This window comes from Ptychodera flava (assembly GCF_041260155.1).
Source record: "Ptychodera flava strain L36383 chromosome 23 unlocalized genomic scaffold, AS_Pfla_20210202 Scaffold_24__1_contigs__length_23054250_pilon, whole genome shotgun sequence".
NCBI classification, from domain to species: Eukaryota; Metazoa; Hemichordata; class Enteropneusta; family Ptychoderidae; genus Ptychodera; species Ptychodera flava.
In genome coordinates this window covers 18,056,314-18,074,539 of record NW_027248278.1, presented here as the reverse complement: position 1 = coordinate 18,074,539, position 18,226 = coordinate 18,056,314, and the positions used below count along the sequence as shown (strand labels likewise).

General features: G+C 36.8%; 1 protein-coding gene across 1 annotated transcript in view; it reads left to right on the top strand.

The window, feature by feature from the left end:
• The window catches only part of LOC139124868 (multiple epidermal growth factor-like domains protein 11), a 42,350-nt gene extending 24,936 nt beyond the window's left edge, over nucleotides 1–17,414 (top strand). Inside the window, exons 3-4 of the mRNA XM_070690966.1 lie at nucleotides 15,288–15,479; nucleotides 15,893–17,414. Coding sequence (XP_070547067.1) covers nucleotides 15,288–15,479; nucleotides 15,893–15,990 — 290 coding nt within the window. The 3' untranslated portion in view covers nucleotides 15,991–17,414. The remainder of the gene's footprint in view (nucleotides 1–15,287; nucleotides 15,480–15,892) is intronic.
• Nucleotides 17,415–18,226: the final 812 nt, after the last annotated feature.

Below are 18,226 nucleotides of genomic sequence, written 5' to 3'. Positions count from 1 at the left end.
GCTTGATATGTTAAAGTTGGGCGTGCTGAAAATATGACTGATTATTAAAGTTACGCGCCCGAACGGCGCGAAAAAATACAACTGAATGATGAATTTTGTGGCTGACACTAGCATTTTAGGCAATGATGAGCCTGTGTCAAATTCAAAAACACACTGACCCCCCTATTGGGCATTTCAAAAACATGGTGACCCCCCCCCCCTATCACCAAAGTCAAAAACAGGGTGACCCCCCCATGAATCCACCGCCCCCCCCAGGCTGAAGAAACTGACCAGTCCCTTAGTAATATATACATACAGTAAGTATGATCATTTGGATTGTAAGCAAAACAGGCGAACCGGTTACTGTTAATTTTAACCCTTGCATTGACATATCACAGTTTACTCAAATAAGACTGCTAGAGTGTGGACTATATAATTCATGGCATAACATAACGGGGACGAATAATGTACTAAAATACCAAGAAGGTGACCAACCGAAGAAGACTAAATCAATACGTCCAGGTAACTACAATATCGATACGTTAAACAAAGCAATCGGGTTGAAGCAAAAAATTAATTTTGAAAAATATCTGCCGACAAACCGCGTTCTTCTAACTTTGGCTAATGATATTAAAGTTTTTTGTAATGCTACAGGTAACTTCGCTAACCTCGTCGGTTTTTCAGATAAACCTGAGGACAACCCCGTTATAAAAAGTACTATGAGTCCAGGTCAAGCAGATTTCTTAACAGTCACTGAATACATAGTTCATTCGGATGTCGTTGATGTTACTGGAAATTATGTTTCATTTGGCTCTGGCGAATACATACAGGGGAAAGTAACTGACTGTTTACAAATACTTACTGTCCAGGATAAAAGAAATAAGTGAAAAGGTCACCTTTGACTTAAAAAACGGGGCTCAATGTCCATGCCATTGAGAAAGGGTTCAGACTATATGAGTTCAATGCGTATTTGGATAACAGATCAGGATGGAAACATGGTCAATTTCAATAACTGGCCAACTAGCTTTTGTATTGAATTATTGTAGCTAACGCAGCCCTACCGGTGTAACCCTATCCGAACGTAAACCATCCCATGACCAATCCTCCAGCAATATAAATCATTTCATATTTCTTTTGCTCAGGACTGGGCTGATAATAATCTGAGAATTGAACTGCTTGCGCTGCTTCGCCTTCGGAACGGGCTGACGCAGAGTTGGCTTGTGCCGCTGCTTCTTCCAGGATTTCTGCATCTGTATCTCTTAACTCAGCTGCAGCATGCGCGTCCTTTGCTTGATTTTCTCTTTCCCAATCAGCTTGGAGTAATCTTTTTTCTGACCAGACGGCACGATCATGTTCAAATTTTTCTAATGCTTTATCATGTCTAATTTTCTCTTCAATAAGAGCCTCACCATTCCCGGAAAGCTTTTGTCCAATAACATTTTCTCCTGTGAATGCTGTTGCATTTAATACAGCACCGAGAACTGTCATTCCTATAGCTGAAGCCATGATTGTATATTTATATTGTACGTAATAATGTTTATATTTCTCCTGTTTTTCCTTGTTATTACAAGGTATTATTTATTTTTCACTGTATATAGTATAATTATGTCGGTCCAAGTAACTTCAGTCTAGGTACAATTCACGTACAAAATCTCGAGCTAGAAGATCTGAGTGATGTTAAAGTTAACAATAATACTAAGATAGCAGGTAATGATAATAAGGATTATGTCCTTTGTTACAAAGACCGTGAGAAACTTTCGTGTTAGCCTCTGCTGCGGTGCAAAGTCACGAACATGCTGTAGAATTTTCCGAACTGGAAGACATTGATGAGTCCATAATAGACGCTACAAAGGCTTCAAATTATCCTACTCCTTTTGCTCTGACATGAGATAAGGCTAGTCAGAAATTCATGCCTTATAATGTGCCGCGTAACATCTTAGATATAGTGATAGTGAAATTGCAGGAGGTGTTACTGAACTGCCGGGAACTCCAAATGTGATTTATTTTGATAGTAATGTTAACAAATATAAATTGTCCGATTTTCACCTTTATCTTAAGCCTAATAACCCATACATTACACTACTCGGTATACCGGTTCACCTTAAAATTAGTCATCTTAATACAATAATGAAGACAGATAATACACTGCGAAGGTGGATAAATGCTGGTGAGAATTATTGTATGCAGCTAGAGTAGTTCCAGTAAGATTATTTTGGGACACAACTTTAAAGAAACTTGGTCTAAAAAGTGTGGGGAGGGGACAGCTGAATTAAATTTACAGACGGCCAGTCAACAGATGACTGATAATATGAAAATAATTGAGCATGGTACAGTTATTATCAAATGTATAAAGTTAGGTACAGGAGATGAGTTTGATGATTTAGTTGGAAATATTGCTATAAAAACAGACTCAAGAACACCTTGCACTATTTTCCTAACTATTGATAAAGATAAAAAAGATTTAGATATTTTTACTCGTACTCGGGAAGAAAGTAGTTCCGGCAACATTTCATTTGTTAAAAAAGATTCAACTACTTACACTTTAGATATCAGTACCATTTATCTAAAACGTTTCATATTATTTGAAGTAATGGTCTTCCGACATATTTTAAGTTCAGAGGAAATTTCTAAAATTTTATCTATCGCGTGAGAAAGTTTTTCCTAGTTCAGAAAAAACCTACCGGAAATTCAGACCTCAGTCATGCAGTAGGAAAAAAAAGTCACTTACTCACATCAGCTGGACTCCAGTTCTGCTACCGTCGACTGACTGTCAACACAGGGTAAAAGCTCCTTTATATAGGCTAGTTTGATTGTGTCACATAGAATTTCCCACGGAATTCCCCTCACGTACACCTTCGAAACGTGTCTATACATGTTGTGTGTTTATAAATAGGTCAGACAGCTGTGTGTGACGGCTGCGTGTATAGACATGTCAGGGGAATTCCCCACTGAGTTCGGTGACCCCATTCCGGCAGGTGTATATGAACTCACGTACGCACAAACGTTCCGGTAGGTGTCATTTTAGCTATATGGAGGGAGTTCTCATGGGGGGAAAATGGGGGGGGGAAACAAAATGAGTGTCACAGAAACAAGTTATATATACTACTCGTACCTTATAGACACTTTCAGATTTTTTTTTCTCACGTATACAAATCCCAACCCCAAATAAAGTTATATGCTTTCAGAGTGTCCTGATAGTGGAAAATCCGATCGTACACGGTACATAGTCATTATTTGCGAAATAGTCACGTGACAAGCGTTTCGTTGAAGCGTCGGTTTTTCCTCCCTTTTAGTAAACACTCTGTACGATTTCCGGTTGAAATTGACAAGCCTTGGTAATACCCTTAAAATCCGTGTCTGGGATTTCCTTTATATGCCTTTTTTTTGTTATGCACTATTAAATGTGTTAGACTAAGGTGCTTTTCAAGGAATTTTAATTGTCGCGCCATATAATTTGAATAGGGACTCGGAGAAAAAATCGCAGACATGGATTTGAAGGGTATTGCTAAGGCTTTACAATGCAAAACTTTCAACCGGAAATTGTGCACCGTGTTCGCTAAAGGGAGGAAAAACCGACTTTAGCAAGGTTCAGCAACGCAGTTGTAACGTGGCTATATGCAAACAATGACCGTGTAGTGTGCACGGTCGGGTTTCCCAATATCAAAACGTTCAGAAAATATATACTTTATTGGGATTTGGGACTTCTATAACTGAGAAAAAAATAAAAATCTGAAAGTGTCTATAGATATGTCGCTAATTTAACGCCTATTAATCAGTTGCAAAAAGTGCCACGTGTATGTACTTTGCAGCAAAATGTAAATGAAGTTAGTTTGCTCACAGTACTAGGTAATGAGGGGATTATTGATGATGAATTTTCTGGCCAGCATTATGGCAATGCGGACCATGATATGAGGGACACCGCAACATTGCACTTTTTTATGGTATCCGATATTTACGGCTACTAGACTCTACAATATCGAAATTAATTGAACCGTGAGGTGGTGAAATCTCCGATATATTTTGGATATTTACTTGCCATTTGACGTAATCTAGTATCATATACTATCAATGCTAATGTCAGTCCTTGGAAGTTGTGCTTCGCCAGAATTCTGAGGTGGTTGAATCTCAGATATATGTCAGGTATTTACTTGCGATTTGACAGAATCTAGTATCGTCTAGTATCGATGCTAGAGTCAATCCTTGGAAGTCGGGCTTGGCCAGAACTGTGAGGTGGTGAAATCTCCGATATATATCGGATATTTACTTGCAATTTGACAGAATCTAGTATCGTCTAGTATCGAAGCTAGAGTCAGCCCTTGGAAGTGGGGTTTGGCCAGAACTGTTATGTGGTGAAATCTCCTATGCATATCGGATATTTACTTGCGATGTGACTGAATCTAGTATCGTCTAGTATCGATGCTAAAAATCAGTCCTTTGTGGTCCGGTTTGACCAGAACTGTGAGTTGGTGAAATCTCCGATATATATAGATATTTACTTGCGATTTGACGGAACCAAGTATCGTCTAGTATCAATGCTAGAGTCATTCCTTGGAAGTGCGGTTTGGCCAGAACCGTGAGGTGGTGTAATCTCCGATATATATAGGATATTTACTTGCAATTTGACAGACTCTAGTATCGTCTAGTATCGATGCTTGAGTCAGTCCTTGGAAGTCGGGTTTGGCCAGAACTGTTAGGTGGTGTAATCTCCGATATATATCGGATATTTACTTGCGATTTGACGGAATCTAGTATCGTCTAGTATCGATGAAAGAGTCAGTCCTTGGAAGTCGGGTTTGGCCAGAACTCTGAGGTGCTGAAATCTCCGATTTATATAGGATATTTACTTGCGATTTGACAGAGTCTAGTATCGTCTACACTAGTATCGACGCTAGAGTCAGTCCTTGTAAGTCGGACTTGACCAGAACTCTGAGATGGTGAAGTCTCCGATATATATCGGATATTTACTTGCGATTTGACAGAATCTTGTATCGTCTAGTATCCAAGCTAGAGACAGTCCTTGGAAGTCTGGTTTGACCAGAACTGTGAGGTGGTGAAATCTCTGATATATATCGGATATTTACTTGCGATTTGACAGAAACTAATATCGTCTAGTATCGACGCTAGAGTCAGTCCTTCGAAGTGGGGTTTGGCCACAACTCTGAGGTGGTGATATCTCCGATATATATCGGATATTTACTTGCAATTTGACAGAATCTAGTATCGTCTAGTATCCAAGCTAGAGACAGTCCTTGGAAGAGGCGGTAAAATCTCCGATATATATCGGATATTTACTTGCGATTTGACAGAATCTAATATCGTCTAGTATCGATGCCAGAGTCAGTCCTTCGAAGTGGGGGTTTGGCCAGAACTCTGAGGTGGTGAAATCTCCAATATATATTAGGCCGTGGGCTAGAGGGGGTCTACGTGCACACCCCCCCCCACAGGATAACAAACTGTATTTTTCAGAACCCTTGGGATCCCTAGAATACGAAATGGAATTTTAACAAAAAAAATATAGGGATGGAATAGCTGTTATGGTCATGTTTTGAAGGGTACACTACGGCCCAAAGGCGCCCCATTTTGTACGGTATTAGTGTCCCGAATTTTTGCCACACATACGTGGAGTGCGCGTTCACAGAGTAAATTTCACTTCCCGCGTCATGTTGAAAATTTCGCCGTATTTCCTTGCTGCACAGCTAAATATTAGTGAAAGAGTAACAGGTCCTATTTCCCGTATATGCTGCCCTTACAATTATAATATTTTGGGAAGAATTTCACATAGGAATTCCAAAATACGTAAGCGATAACAGCCATATGCAAAATTACGTAAAAACACAGTCAACAGCAAAACGATCTTCAACTCGTCATTTCATATAAATAAGAGGGAAACTCAAAAAAATAAAACCATAGAGTTTTAGTTACCCTTCATGATATCTGTCATACCAAATATTATAAAAAATAACAGCGAAATGAAAAAGTTAAACCAACGGTTTTTTTCAGATGTATTTTTCTTTTTACGATGTGTCTAATCAGCTCGATTTCTCATAGAAAACAATGGCGTTTAATGTACTGAACAGCCGTACAACTCTCGCTCGTTCAAATTTCTCAATTCTGAACCAATGATAGTGAAAAATGGCACAGTGTTTGTTTGATTTATATACAAAATTCCTGTCGTTTTAGTTTTTTGAATTTCTCGACGAAACATGTTATAGTTGCATTTTATTTTTTTTGATCGCTGAATTTTTGCTCCTGCCCTCAATAAAATGGCAATTTCATGGCGTTTACATATACAGAATCAGTGTCTTATATTGACGCATTTTAATCAGTTAGCGTCTCTTAAATTGTACAGACCAAATACCTGTCAGGTTGTTGTAATTTACACCAAATTTTGGCGAATATCAACCATGAAAATTCCAGTAAACTGCAAAAATAACACAGAACAGAGGCGAACGGGCGTAGAGTCTCCACTGTAATCGTGCAGTGAACGTTATCGATCGATATTCTTTTGTCCGAAATTGTTACATTGTTGTCTCACTCACTCGCGTGTAGTTCCCCGTTCACAGTGGCGCCAAACTACGCTGAAGTGCGCCAAAATGTGCTGAAACGTACGTAAAACTATCACCAAAACTGAAAAAAGTGTCGTCGATATACTTTCAGTACAGGAAACCAACGGATACCTTGATGTTAAAGTGTATAAGTCAATATACGGGTAATTGTGGAAATGTTTATGACGTGACCTCAACACACGAGCGCCCGGCACGAGCGGCACCCAAACAGATTTCCGATCGATAATCTATTGAAAATAAATTGATACAATGTTCGCCGTTGTCAATAGCGACCGGCTGAAAGCGCTGTTCCATAGAAATAATGCTTCGCGGAATACCGTACACTGAGGCATACTTTTGGGCCGTAGTGGTACCGCAAAATCACGATTTTTCAAGCCATTGCATTTTCGTCAAATCTGTCTTCTTGTAAGTCATGTGTTGAGCTCATTTTTTAACATAACCTCACTTGTTTGGTATCATTAGAAAGGGAATTTATTCCTCTTTAAGATGAAATATTGCACTATGCAATATCTTCTACAGGTTTTGTCAATATAACCAAAACTTACCCCTTACCCCAAAATTTAACATTGCAAATTACAGTAAATCTCAAATTCTAACCAATTTTTTAGCTAGGCATCATAAACAATGCAATGTTTTGTCTGAAGTCTGTTTTATTTGATACAGGGACATGTCAGAAATATTAAATAGACTTTTAACAGAAAAAATATTGGAAATCTACAGCTGTAACAGTCATATTTTTAAGGGTACCGCAAAATAACAGTGTTGCAGATTTGCATGCATTTTTGTTAAAACTGTCTTCCTATAAGTTATCTGCTGAGCTTGTTTTTGAATATAACCTAGTTTGTTAGGTATCATTAGAAAGATAATTTACTAATCTTTAGAATGACATATTGTAACATGCAATATCTTCTATAGTTTTCATGATATATAACCAAAACTTACCCCTTACCCCAAAGTTTACATTGAAAATTTCAGTCATAGCTAAAACCAAATTCTACAATCTTTTTAGCTTGACACAAAAACTCTGGCCGTTTTTGCTATTAAATCTATTTTATTTGGTACAGGGACATGTCAGAAATATCAAATAGACTTTTAACAGAAAAAATATTGGGAATCTACAGCTGTAACAGTCATATTTTGAAGGGTACCGCAAAATAACAGTGTTGCAGATTTGCATGCATTTTTGTTAAATTTGTCTTCTTATAAGTTATCTGCTGAGCTTGTTTTTGAATATAACCTGGTTTGTTAGGTATCATTAGAAAGATAATGTACTAGTCTTTAGAATGATATATTGTAACATGCAATATCTTCTATAGTTTTCATGATATATAACCAAAACCTACCCCTTACCCCAAAGTTTACATTGAAAATTTCAGTCATAGCTAAAACCAAATTCTACAATGTTTTTAGCTAGAAACAAAAACTCTGGCCGTTTTTGCTATTAAATCTGTTTTATTTGGTACAGGGACATGTGAGAAATATGAAATAGACTTTTAACAGAAAAAATATTAGGACTCTGTAGCGGTCATATTTTTAAGGGTACCGCAAAATAACAGTGTTGCAGATTTGCATGCATTTTTGTTAAATTTGTCTTCTTATAAGTTATCTGCTGAGCTTGTTTTTGAATATAACCTGGCTTGTTAGGTATCATTAGAAAGATAATTAACTAATCTTAAGAACGACATATTGTAACATGCAATATCCTGTACAGTTTTCACGAAATATGACCAAAACTTACCCCATACCCCAAAATTACATTGAAAATTGCAGTCATAGCTAAAATCAAATTCTACCATTTTCTTTACCTAGACATACAAAATCAGGCATTTATTTGTATGAAATCTATTTCATTCGGTAATGGGTCATATCAAAAGTATCAAATAGACTTTTAACAGAAAAAAGATTGGAATTCTGTAGTTGTAACAGTCAGATTTTGAAGGGTACAGCAAAATCTCAGTATTCCTGACTTGCGTGCATTTTTGTTGAATCTATCGACTTGTAAGTCATCTGCTGAGCTTCTAATAGAATATAATGTAAGTTGTTAGGTATCATTAGTAAGATTATTTACTAGTCTTTCAAATGACATATTGTAACATGCAATATCTTGTACAGATTTTCATGAAATATGACCAAAACTTACCCCATACCCCAAAATTTACATCGAAAACTACTGTCATAGTTAATGTCAAATTCAAGCAATTTTTTTACGCAGACATAAAAAATTAGGCAATTTGTTGTATGAAATCTGTTTTATTTTGTACTTGGCCATATCAGAATTATGAAATGAACTTTTAACAGAAAAAATATTGGGATTCTATAGCTGTGACAGCTGTATTTTTAAGGGTAAAGCAAAATCTAAGTATTCCTGATTCGCATGCGTTTTTGTTAAATCTGTCATCTTATAAGTCATCTAATGAGCTTGTTATTGATTATATCCGGGTTTGTTTAGTATCATCGTAAAGGTAATTAACTGGTATTTACAATGAAATATTGTAACAGGCAATATATTGTATAGTTTTTATGGAATATGACCAAAACGTACCCCATACCCCAAGGTTTATATTGAAAGTACTGTCATAGATAACGTGATCTATTTCCGTGAATTTTTAGCTAGACATGATAAAAATAGCTCTGTTTCCGTATTAAATCTGTTGTATATGGTACTGTGCCATGTAAAAAATGTGAAATAGACTTTTAACAGAAAAAATATTTGGACTGTATAGTTGTAACAACCATATTTTGAAGGGAAAATGCAAAATCGCAGTACCGCAAACTGGCACCTTTTTGTTAAATTCTTCTTCTTGTAAGTCATCTGCTGAACTTATTTTGTGACACAATCTGGCTTGTGAGGTATCATTAGTAGGGCAATTTATTCTTCTTTAAGATCATGACATATTGTAATATACTATGTCATTCATAGTTTTCCTGGAATATGGTCAAACTTTACCCCATACCCAAAAAGTTCAAATCGCAAATTACGGCTCATCTTAAATTCTACCATTTTTTGCTGCACATAATACAAAAGGCAATTCTTATAAAATCTGATTTATTTGTCACAAAAGTATGTCACAAGTATAAAATTAACTTTTAACGGGAAGATAATACTATTTAGTAGCCACTTGGATCATTTTTGGAGGGGGAACCCATACATTGCAATGTATGTGTTTCGGCAAATTTGCCCTGATACCTGGGTACCCTTCCAAATATGATCCAAAAGGCTACAAAATAATATTATGTTCCTGTAAAAGTTAATTTCATATTTGTAACATACTCTTTTAACAAAAACACAGATTTCATAGATTGCATACAAGCATTGCCTTTGGTATGTAAAGTTAATAAATTGTAAAAAAAGGTAGAGTTTCAGATTTGCAGTAATTTGCTGTGTAAACCTTGGGTATGGGGTAAGCTTTGATCCTATTTCATGAAACCTAAACAAAACATTCCATATTACAATATGTCATTTTAAAGACTAGTTAATTACCTTTCTATTGATACCTAACAAGCCAGGTTATGTCGAAAATCAAGCTCAGCAGATGACTTATAAGAAGACAGATTTAACAAAAAAGCAAGCGAGTTTTCAATACTGTGATTTTGCGAGACCCTTCAAAATATGACTGTTACAGCTGTAGAGTCCCAATATATTTTCTGTTAAAAGTCTATTTCATATTTTTGACATTCCCCAGTACCAAATAAAAGATTTTATATAAAGCATTGGCTTATTGTTATGTCTAGCTAGAAAATTGGTGGAATTTGACGATAGCTACGAAAGTAATTTTCGATATAAACTTTGTCGTATGGGGTAAGTTTTCGTCATATTCCATGAAAACTATATAAGATATGGCATATAACAATATGTCATTTTAAAAAGTAGTAAATAAGCTTTACAATGGTACCAAATAAACATGGTTATGTTATAAAATAAGCGCAGCAGATGACCTACAATGGGACAAAGTTAACAAAAACACATATGAGTCTGCACTGCTGTGATTTTGCAGTACTCCACAGAATATGCCTGTTACAGCCATAGAATCCCAATATTCTTTCTGTTAAAAGTCTATTTCATATTTCTCACATGTTCCTGTACCAAATAAAACAGATTTAATAGCAAAAACGGGCAGATTTTATATGTCTACGTAAAAAAATGGTAGAATTTGGTTTTAGCTATGACTGAAATTTTCAATGTAAACTTTGGATATGGGGTAAGTTTTGGTTATATATCATGAAAACTATACAAGATATTGCATGTTACAATACGTCATTCTCAAGATTAGTGTATCATCCTTCTAATGATACCTAACAAACCAGGTTATATTCAATGACAAACTCAGCAGATAACTTATAAGAAGACAAATTTAACAAAAATGCATGCAAATCTGCAACACTGTTATTTTGCGGTACCCTTCAAAATATGACTGTTACAGCTGTAGATTCCCAATATTTTTTCTGTTAAAAGTCTATTTGATATTTCTGACATGTCCCTGTACCAAATAAAATAGATTTAATAGCAAAAACGGCCAGATTTGTTTGTGTCAAGTTAAAAAAATTGTAGAATTTGGTTTTAGCTTTGACTGCAATTTTCAATGTAAACTTTGGGGTATGGGGTAAGTTTTGGTTATATATCATGAAAACTATAGAAGATATTGCATGTTACAATATGTCATTCTAAAGACTAGTACATTATCTTTCTAATGATACCTAACAAACCAGGTTATATTCAAAAACAAGCTCAGCAGATAACTTATAAGAAGACAAATTTAACAAAAATGCATGCAAATCTGCAACACTGTTATTTTGCGGTACCCTTAAAAATATGACTGTTACAGCTGTAGATTCCCAATATTTTTTCTGTTAAAAGTCTATTTCATATTTCTGACATGTCCCTGTATCAAATAAAACAGATTTCAGACAAAACATTGCATTTTTTATTATGCCTAGCTAAAAAATTGGTAGAATTTGAGATTTACTGTAATTTGCAATGTTAAATTTTGGGGTAGGGGTAAGTTTTGGTTATATTTGACAAAACCTGTAGAAGATATTGCATAGTGCAATATGTCATCTTAAAGAGGAATAAATTCCCTTTCTAATGATACCAAACAAGTGAGGTTATGTTAAAAATGAGCTCAGCACATGACTTACAAGAAGACAGATTTGACGAAAATGCATTTGGCTTGAAAAATCGTGATTTTGCGGTACCCTTCAAAACATGACCATAACAACTATTCAATCCCTATATTTTTTCTGTTAAAATTCCATTTCGCATTCTAGGGATCCCAAGGGTTCTGAAAAATACAAGTTTGTTATCCTGTGGGGGGGGGGTGCACGTAGACCCCCTCTAGCCCACGGACTATATCGGATATTTACGCGCGATTCGACGGAATCTAGTATCGTCTAGTATCGATATTAGAGTCCCCAAATCGCCGAAAAATATCGGGTAAATATCGGAGATTTCACAGATTCGGCGTGCCGAGGCACAGGGCAAGTCTTTGTAGTATCGTCTAGTATCGATATTAGAGTCCCGAAATTGCCGAAAATATCGGGTAAATATCGAAGATTTCACAGATCCGGCGTGCTGAGACACAAGGCAAGTAGTTCTAGTATCGTCTAGTATCGATATTAGAGTCACTTACATTCTGTGATCTGTAACATGTAACGAAAGGCCGGTGGCCTAGTGTATTGAAATAAATACTTAAGATTTTAGAGTCACCAAAATCGCCGATAAATATCGGGTAAATATCGGAGATTTCACAGATCCGGCTTCCCATGGGACAACGGCAGTTCATTCTAGTATCGTCTAGTATCGATACTAGTCCCGAAATCGTCGATATGTCAAACTTCGATACTAGATTGTAAATATCCGATATTTAAAATTGTGCAAAGTCGCGCCTTCATGATGATGTGCTCACCCTCAATCCCTCAACACGATACGGACTATGGCTGACCCTTACCTCCATTGGTTGACCACAGTCTTTTACTGCGACTTTATTCTTGACTGAGTGCACAAGTGATCAAACAGTACTACGTACAGGAGAAAATTTACAAGGCATATTTCAATAGACTATTTACAAGTTTTCTCGTAATCACATTATACATGCACCTGTGGGCTCATCGGAAAATACTAGTAAAAGCCAGCTTTTAATCTTGGTGATGTCTGCAGGTGCGCAATTTCACTGCTGTTGCTAAAGGGTGTCGGTCGACCTTGTTCTGCTGTGAATGCTAAAACACTTCCATATGAATAGCATCAATAACTTGCAATGTAGTGAAGTAACATCCCCTGAATATTTTATTTTTTGATGTTCGGATGCTGCATACCCTTTGCTTTCCAATGCTTAAACACCGTCTCGAAAAGGCCCGGGATTAAGTGAGGTGTTGAGAAGATTATGAGGCGTTTCTGTCTCTTGTCTGCGTTTTAAATTGCAATCATTATATACATATGTTGCTATATTTATTGATTGAGTCAGCACGGGTGTTTAAACATTAGTCTGCTATTCATGGTCGATTGGCACTGTATTTGAACGTTTTGACTTCAGCTTCAGTTTCGCTATGGCGGATTATTTGCAACACGCGTGGAGTTTTGGCAAGAGATGCAGCAAACGCCTCGTGCTGTTAAAAATGTATCCCTGAACCCAAAGCGACTATAAGGCTCATTATCTATTTCAACTCATCAAATTTCTTTGAGAGTACGAGAAAGTGGATGCAACCAATATTTTTATGATAACTTTCTGGAACTACCAGGCTCTGATCACATGGTCCAATCATTAATCGTTCAGCTTCCTTTTCGGTTTCCGTTCTTTTTGAATCCCTGAATGCCCATCAATGTTTTTGTAACAAATTTCGCGATGTTTTGATCGCATTGTATGGGCATACATTAATCTAACCTTTCATCAAGGCTGACAACGTGTTCCACTGTCGTCCGTGGGATTCAAAAATATGATGGAGTGACTGTTGTATAATGACCAGTTTATACCGCAGTCGTTACCGTTCGTCTTACACAATATAAAACTTAGGTGCAGAAAAATCTGAGTCCGAATCACTACAAATTCAAGTAAATCAAAGTCCCAATCAAAAATCTTTATCTATGAAGGAAGCTGAACATTATATCCATTCGAGGCCCTGGGCCCCCTCATCATCATCAGCATAAAAGACCGGCGTCACCCAGAGTCTTCCAATTTGTACTTTTATTAATTCGGAAATAAGCTTAACTTTATACCTACACTTGAAGTATTTAAAATTGAATTCCTTCTTTACTGTTTGATATGTTTTCCTGGAATTGTTTGAAGACAGTTGGACACAATCACAAACATCGCCTGTGTTGACTGAATCAGCAACCTCAAGAATGGTACAAATTTTCATGAAGATTTTCTTCCGACGAAAATCCGTATCTTATTCAAATAGTTTTATTATGTTATTGTGATTAGCGAGGCTACATCTGGATGCGATGCAGTCAAGTCGAATACGGCGAAGCCAGTCAGCTAGCTGATAATGTCAATTTTCCGTCTTTCTCGTGAGGTGAGGTGAGATGCGGTAAGGTGAAGTATAAAGTATACAGCTACAGCTATGAGTATGGGCCGAAAGTAGGAGTATACTTGTGAAATATGAATTTTAGTAGCAGTCAATACAGCAATTGCCAAGTGCAGTCAGACTTTGAAAATACCCTCGTGGAGGGACTGTGTCGAAACAAATATCATGGAGCTAAAAAGGAAGACTACCTCCATGCATTCTATCTTATGCTAATTTTCAATAAAACTTCACAGAGGACATAGTCGCTGCTTCCACATACTGCCTTGCACGCAAATGCTGTTCGAGTAGTTTGATTTTGGTATTATCGATGTTTACGTGATTCACACCTTCCGACCGGCTTAGCATATTAACGAACCGAAATTATCGGATCTGCATACGGCGAGTTTGCCTAGACCTTACACGTCGCTTACGGCCTCTATGCCTCCGACACCACTCCGTCTAGCTTCGAAGTCCACTTTTAGCGCCGTAGCATAAAAAACAGCTCATTTGAGAGTGAATGGTCTCCAAGAGAGACGATTATGTCACTGGCGTCCCTTTGAAAGTCATTCTGCTCAAATGTTATTCACATGATTGGCCAATGATTAAATGGGTGTTGGTAATAAACTAGCTCATAAACTGAACGTTCTCTCTATAGTTTATGAGCAACAGCCATTTAATTATTGGCTAATCATGAGAGGAACATTTGGGCTGATTTACTTTCGAATGCCACCAGTGACATCATCGTTTCTCGTGGAGACCATTCACTTTAAAACGAGCTGTCTTTATGCTACGGCAAAAGTGGACCTCGAGGCTAGACGGAGTGAGATCGGAGGCACGGAGGCCGTAAGCGACGTATAGGATCTAGGCAAACGTACGGAGAGTTAGCATCGGCGAAGTTGTAATGCTACGAAACTAATGTCATGGAAGTCTCTTCATATAATAATTAAAGCCGCTGTCTCATCATTTGTTTGGCTGAATACTTTAAGACTTTACTTTCGTTTTTCATCATGGTAAAATAGGCACACACGGATGGAACAGCAAAATCCAACTACCTTTATCTTTAATAAACTGTATATTTTCGAAATCTGCAACTATACATTTCGTTCTGCTGTTTTATTACTGATTGCTTGTTCACAATAAACATTCGTATTATGAACCTTTATGTCACATTTTATTATCGGAATGGCAAGATAATGGTATATATTTAAGGAATATTCAACAATATATTTTCTACATTTATCACAGGTGAAAATGTAATTTATTCCAACAACACTACCAAGAGTTCCATGGGAGATGATGCTGCTGCCAATAAGAACAGAATGCCGACCTGGATTGTAATAGTCGTTGTTGTCACTGTTGTTGTTTTGGTACTAATAATGGTGATGGTTCGTATAGTCAGACAATATAAAGTGTTCAAAATATCCGAAGACAAGGACGGTAAGGGTTGCCATGCTTCACAGTTACCCATATTTGTAAGTGTGTGTGTGAGAGAGAGAGAGAGAGAGAGAGAGAGAGGAGAGAGAGAGAGAGAGAGAGAGAGAGAGAGAGAGAGAGAGAGAGAGAGAGAGAGAGAGAGAGAGAGATGTAATGTTGATGTTTTAAATCTTAAAAAGAATACATTGAACAATCATAATGATACATGGGCGCGTTATCATGTAATGTTTATGAAAATTGTACTCGGGAACCATAACAGCATCACGTCATAAAATGATTTTTTGTTACGATACATAATTTTGAAAACTTATGTTGGTGCCAAAATACGACCATTTTGTAAAACCACGATGTTATACGGCTCAATATTCGAAATACTTAAGAACAATTTTTGAAGTGACTTATTGTTGGTTTTGCAGGAAGCCCCCTTGTTCTGATAGAGAAAGGGAAATTCCGACCACGACTTCAAACTCCGTTATTGACCAGAGAATGCCGTCTACGTCAACTCAGTTTGTAGCCATACCCGCAACTATTATTGACGAAAAGGACGATAACTTAGTGTCTAACGACACCCAGCGAAACGAAGGAATTCCCGTTTATGCCTCGGTAATGGACAACCCAAAAGGGAGAAAACAGAGTCACGCCATCAGGAAGAAACAACAGTGATACAGAAGCCGATTATTCATTGATTCAAACACCAATGACAGAATCAATATTCCGACAAGATATCCGGACGCCGTCTTGTGAAGGTCCATACGAAATTGTTCGCATAGACAAAGTCATTTCAAACTCTAATTCAAACGACGATGAAACAAGCTATGACGTGTTGGATGGACTTAGATATGCACAACAATACAAAAATACCAATGCCAGCAACGATGAATATGAATTATTAAATCACCCTCTTCAACAAATCAAGACACCATAGGTGTCGTAATCTCCCATTTTAGCTGACACAGAGTGCAAGCTTTTCAAATCTGGGCGCTTTTGATTTAGTGTACACCATAAAGAATACATACAATCGCATCGTTTGCATTGCTCATAGAACAAGTGACTCAATCCTTATATAATTCTGATATACCTGTGCACGTTATCGAACAATTAAACAATATAGATTGGCTGTCAGCAAGCTTAATCTCCCTTTAAATTCAACATTTATCAGCAGGCCTTATTAGGTTTCTCGGGAAACGAGGTGACGACAACCGTACGGTAGATTACATCACATACGTCTGGATTTTGTAAGTAAGTAATACAGGCATTTCTCTGTAACAGCGCTAGTCTGACAGCAACAATTACCAGTAATTATGCACAGAATTGCAAGCACCCAAGTTCGTCAAAGATATTTCTACGGATATCATGGAACTGAAACGACGAATGATGACCAGTGTAATACATTTTCTGATCGTATGTATGTAACTTTCGTTGGGTTATTATTTCTTCGAAATGAATCATGTTATTTCTTTCTTGGTATCACCGACTGGTCAGCTCCAATTTGTTGTAGGTATACGTAGTGCTGTTAGAAACAAAGCAAAACAACAATTCTTTGTTATGAATATCAAATTTCTTCGTGATTTACACCAAGATTATTCGCTCACAAATCAAGGATTGAAATTATTCTCGGATACTAGTACTAGTAACGATCAAAACACACGTTTGCAATTTTAAATACATGTGGTTATTGCAGACATGCCTTGTTTGAAATGAGTTTGCGATTGCATTTTGTAATTTTAAAACTCACCAGATTATTCAATGTTTTTTTTTTTTTTTTTTTGCTTAACCATTGGTAGAAGATTACTGAGAGCTTGAACAAATAAATAAAAATTATGTGTCACAATATCTTGTTACCGTTTTTAAAGATGATTTTTTATTCATTTATAGGTATTCAAAGTTCTAATTTCGTTTTTTCGGGGGGGGGGGGGGTTATTTTATGTAACACTTGTTGTATATGGGCTTGTGATTTCCGAGTTTTGACAACTGTTTTTTTCTCATTACGCTTTAAAGAATATTTAACAATTAAGTATTAAATCTGACCTATTTTTGCATTGTACTCTTCTGATTTATTTTCTTCCTAGTGTTTTATTTCTATCGAGAAAGACGGTTGCACATCATCTTTTTCTGTACAGAAAGATTTCATTATTCAATGACACACATTTTACTTTGGTGCTTTCTATGTAATCCGAACACCGAACTTGCTAATTACCCAGCAAGTTCACTGATGATATTCAGATTTTGATCGGTAATTACCAATTTGAAAGCACTTGTGCAATTCACCTCAAACTTGATACTTGGTCTGGCTGCACGAGCGCTCCATGGTGTATACAATGTGTATACAAAGTCAAAAATAAGTATCATACTAGTGTTATAAACTAATTTGTGACAGGTGTTGGTCCACTGGATGGCATTGCTCAGTAGAACCAACAGATATACATTCACGTATGCTCTGCATCCGTCTGTAAGCTCCTACCCTAGCTAAACACTAATACGGAGAGGTTAAGAGAGTATATTGGGTAGTTTGAGTTTGTAAAGTTACTCTTCAGAAAAAAAAAAACTGTTAAAAGCTGCTAAAACAATGGGACATTGAAGCTCCCGTGAGAGCATTCTGAGAAAAATGGCACGTTTTCCATTTCATTTATGATCATATGACCCTCTATCCCCATTACCTAAATAGAAAAGTCCCACTCCGCACATCCGCTATTGCTTCCTTTTCATTGAAGACCACGATGGCTCTGGTTTTCATCCTCTAAAACCCGCAA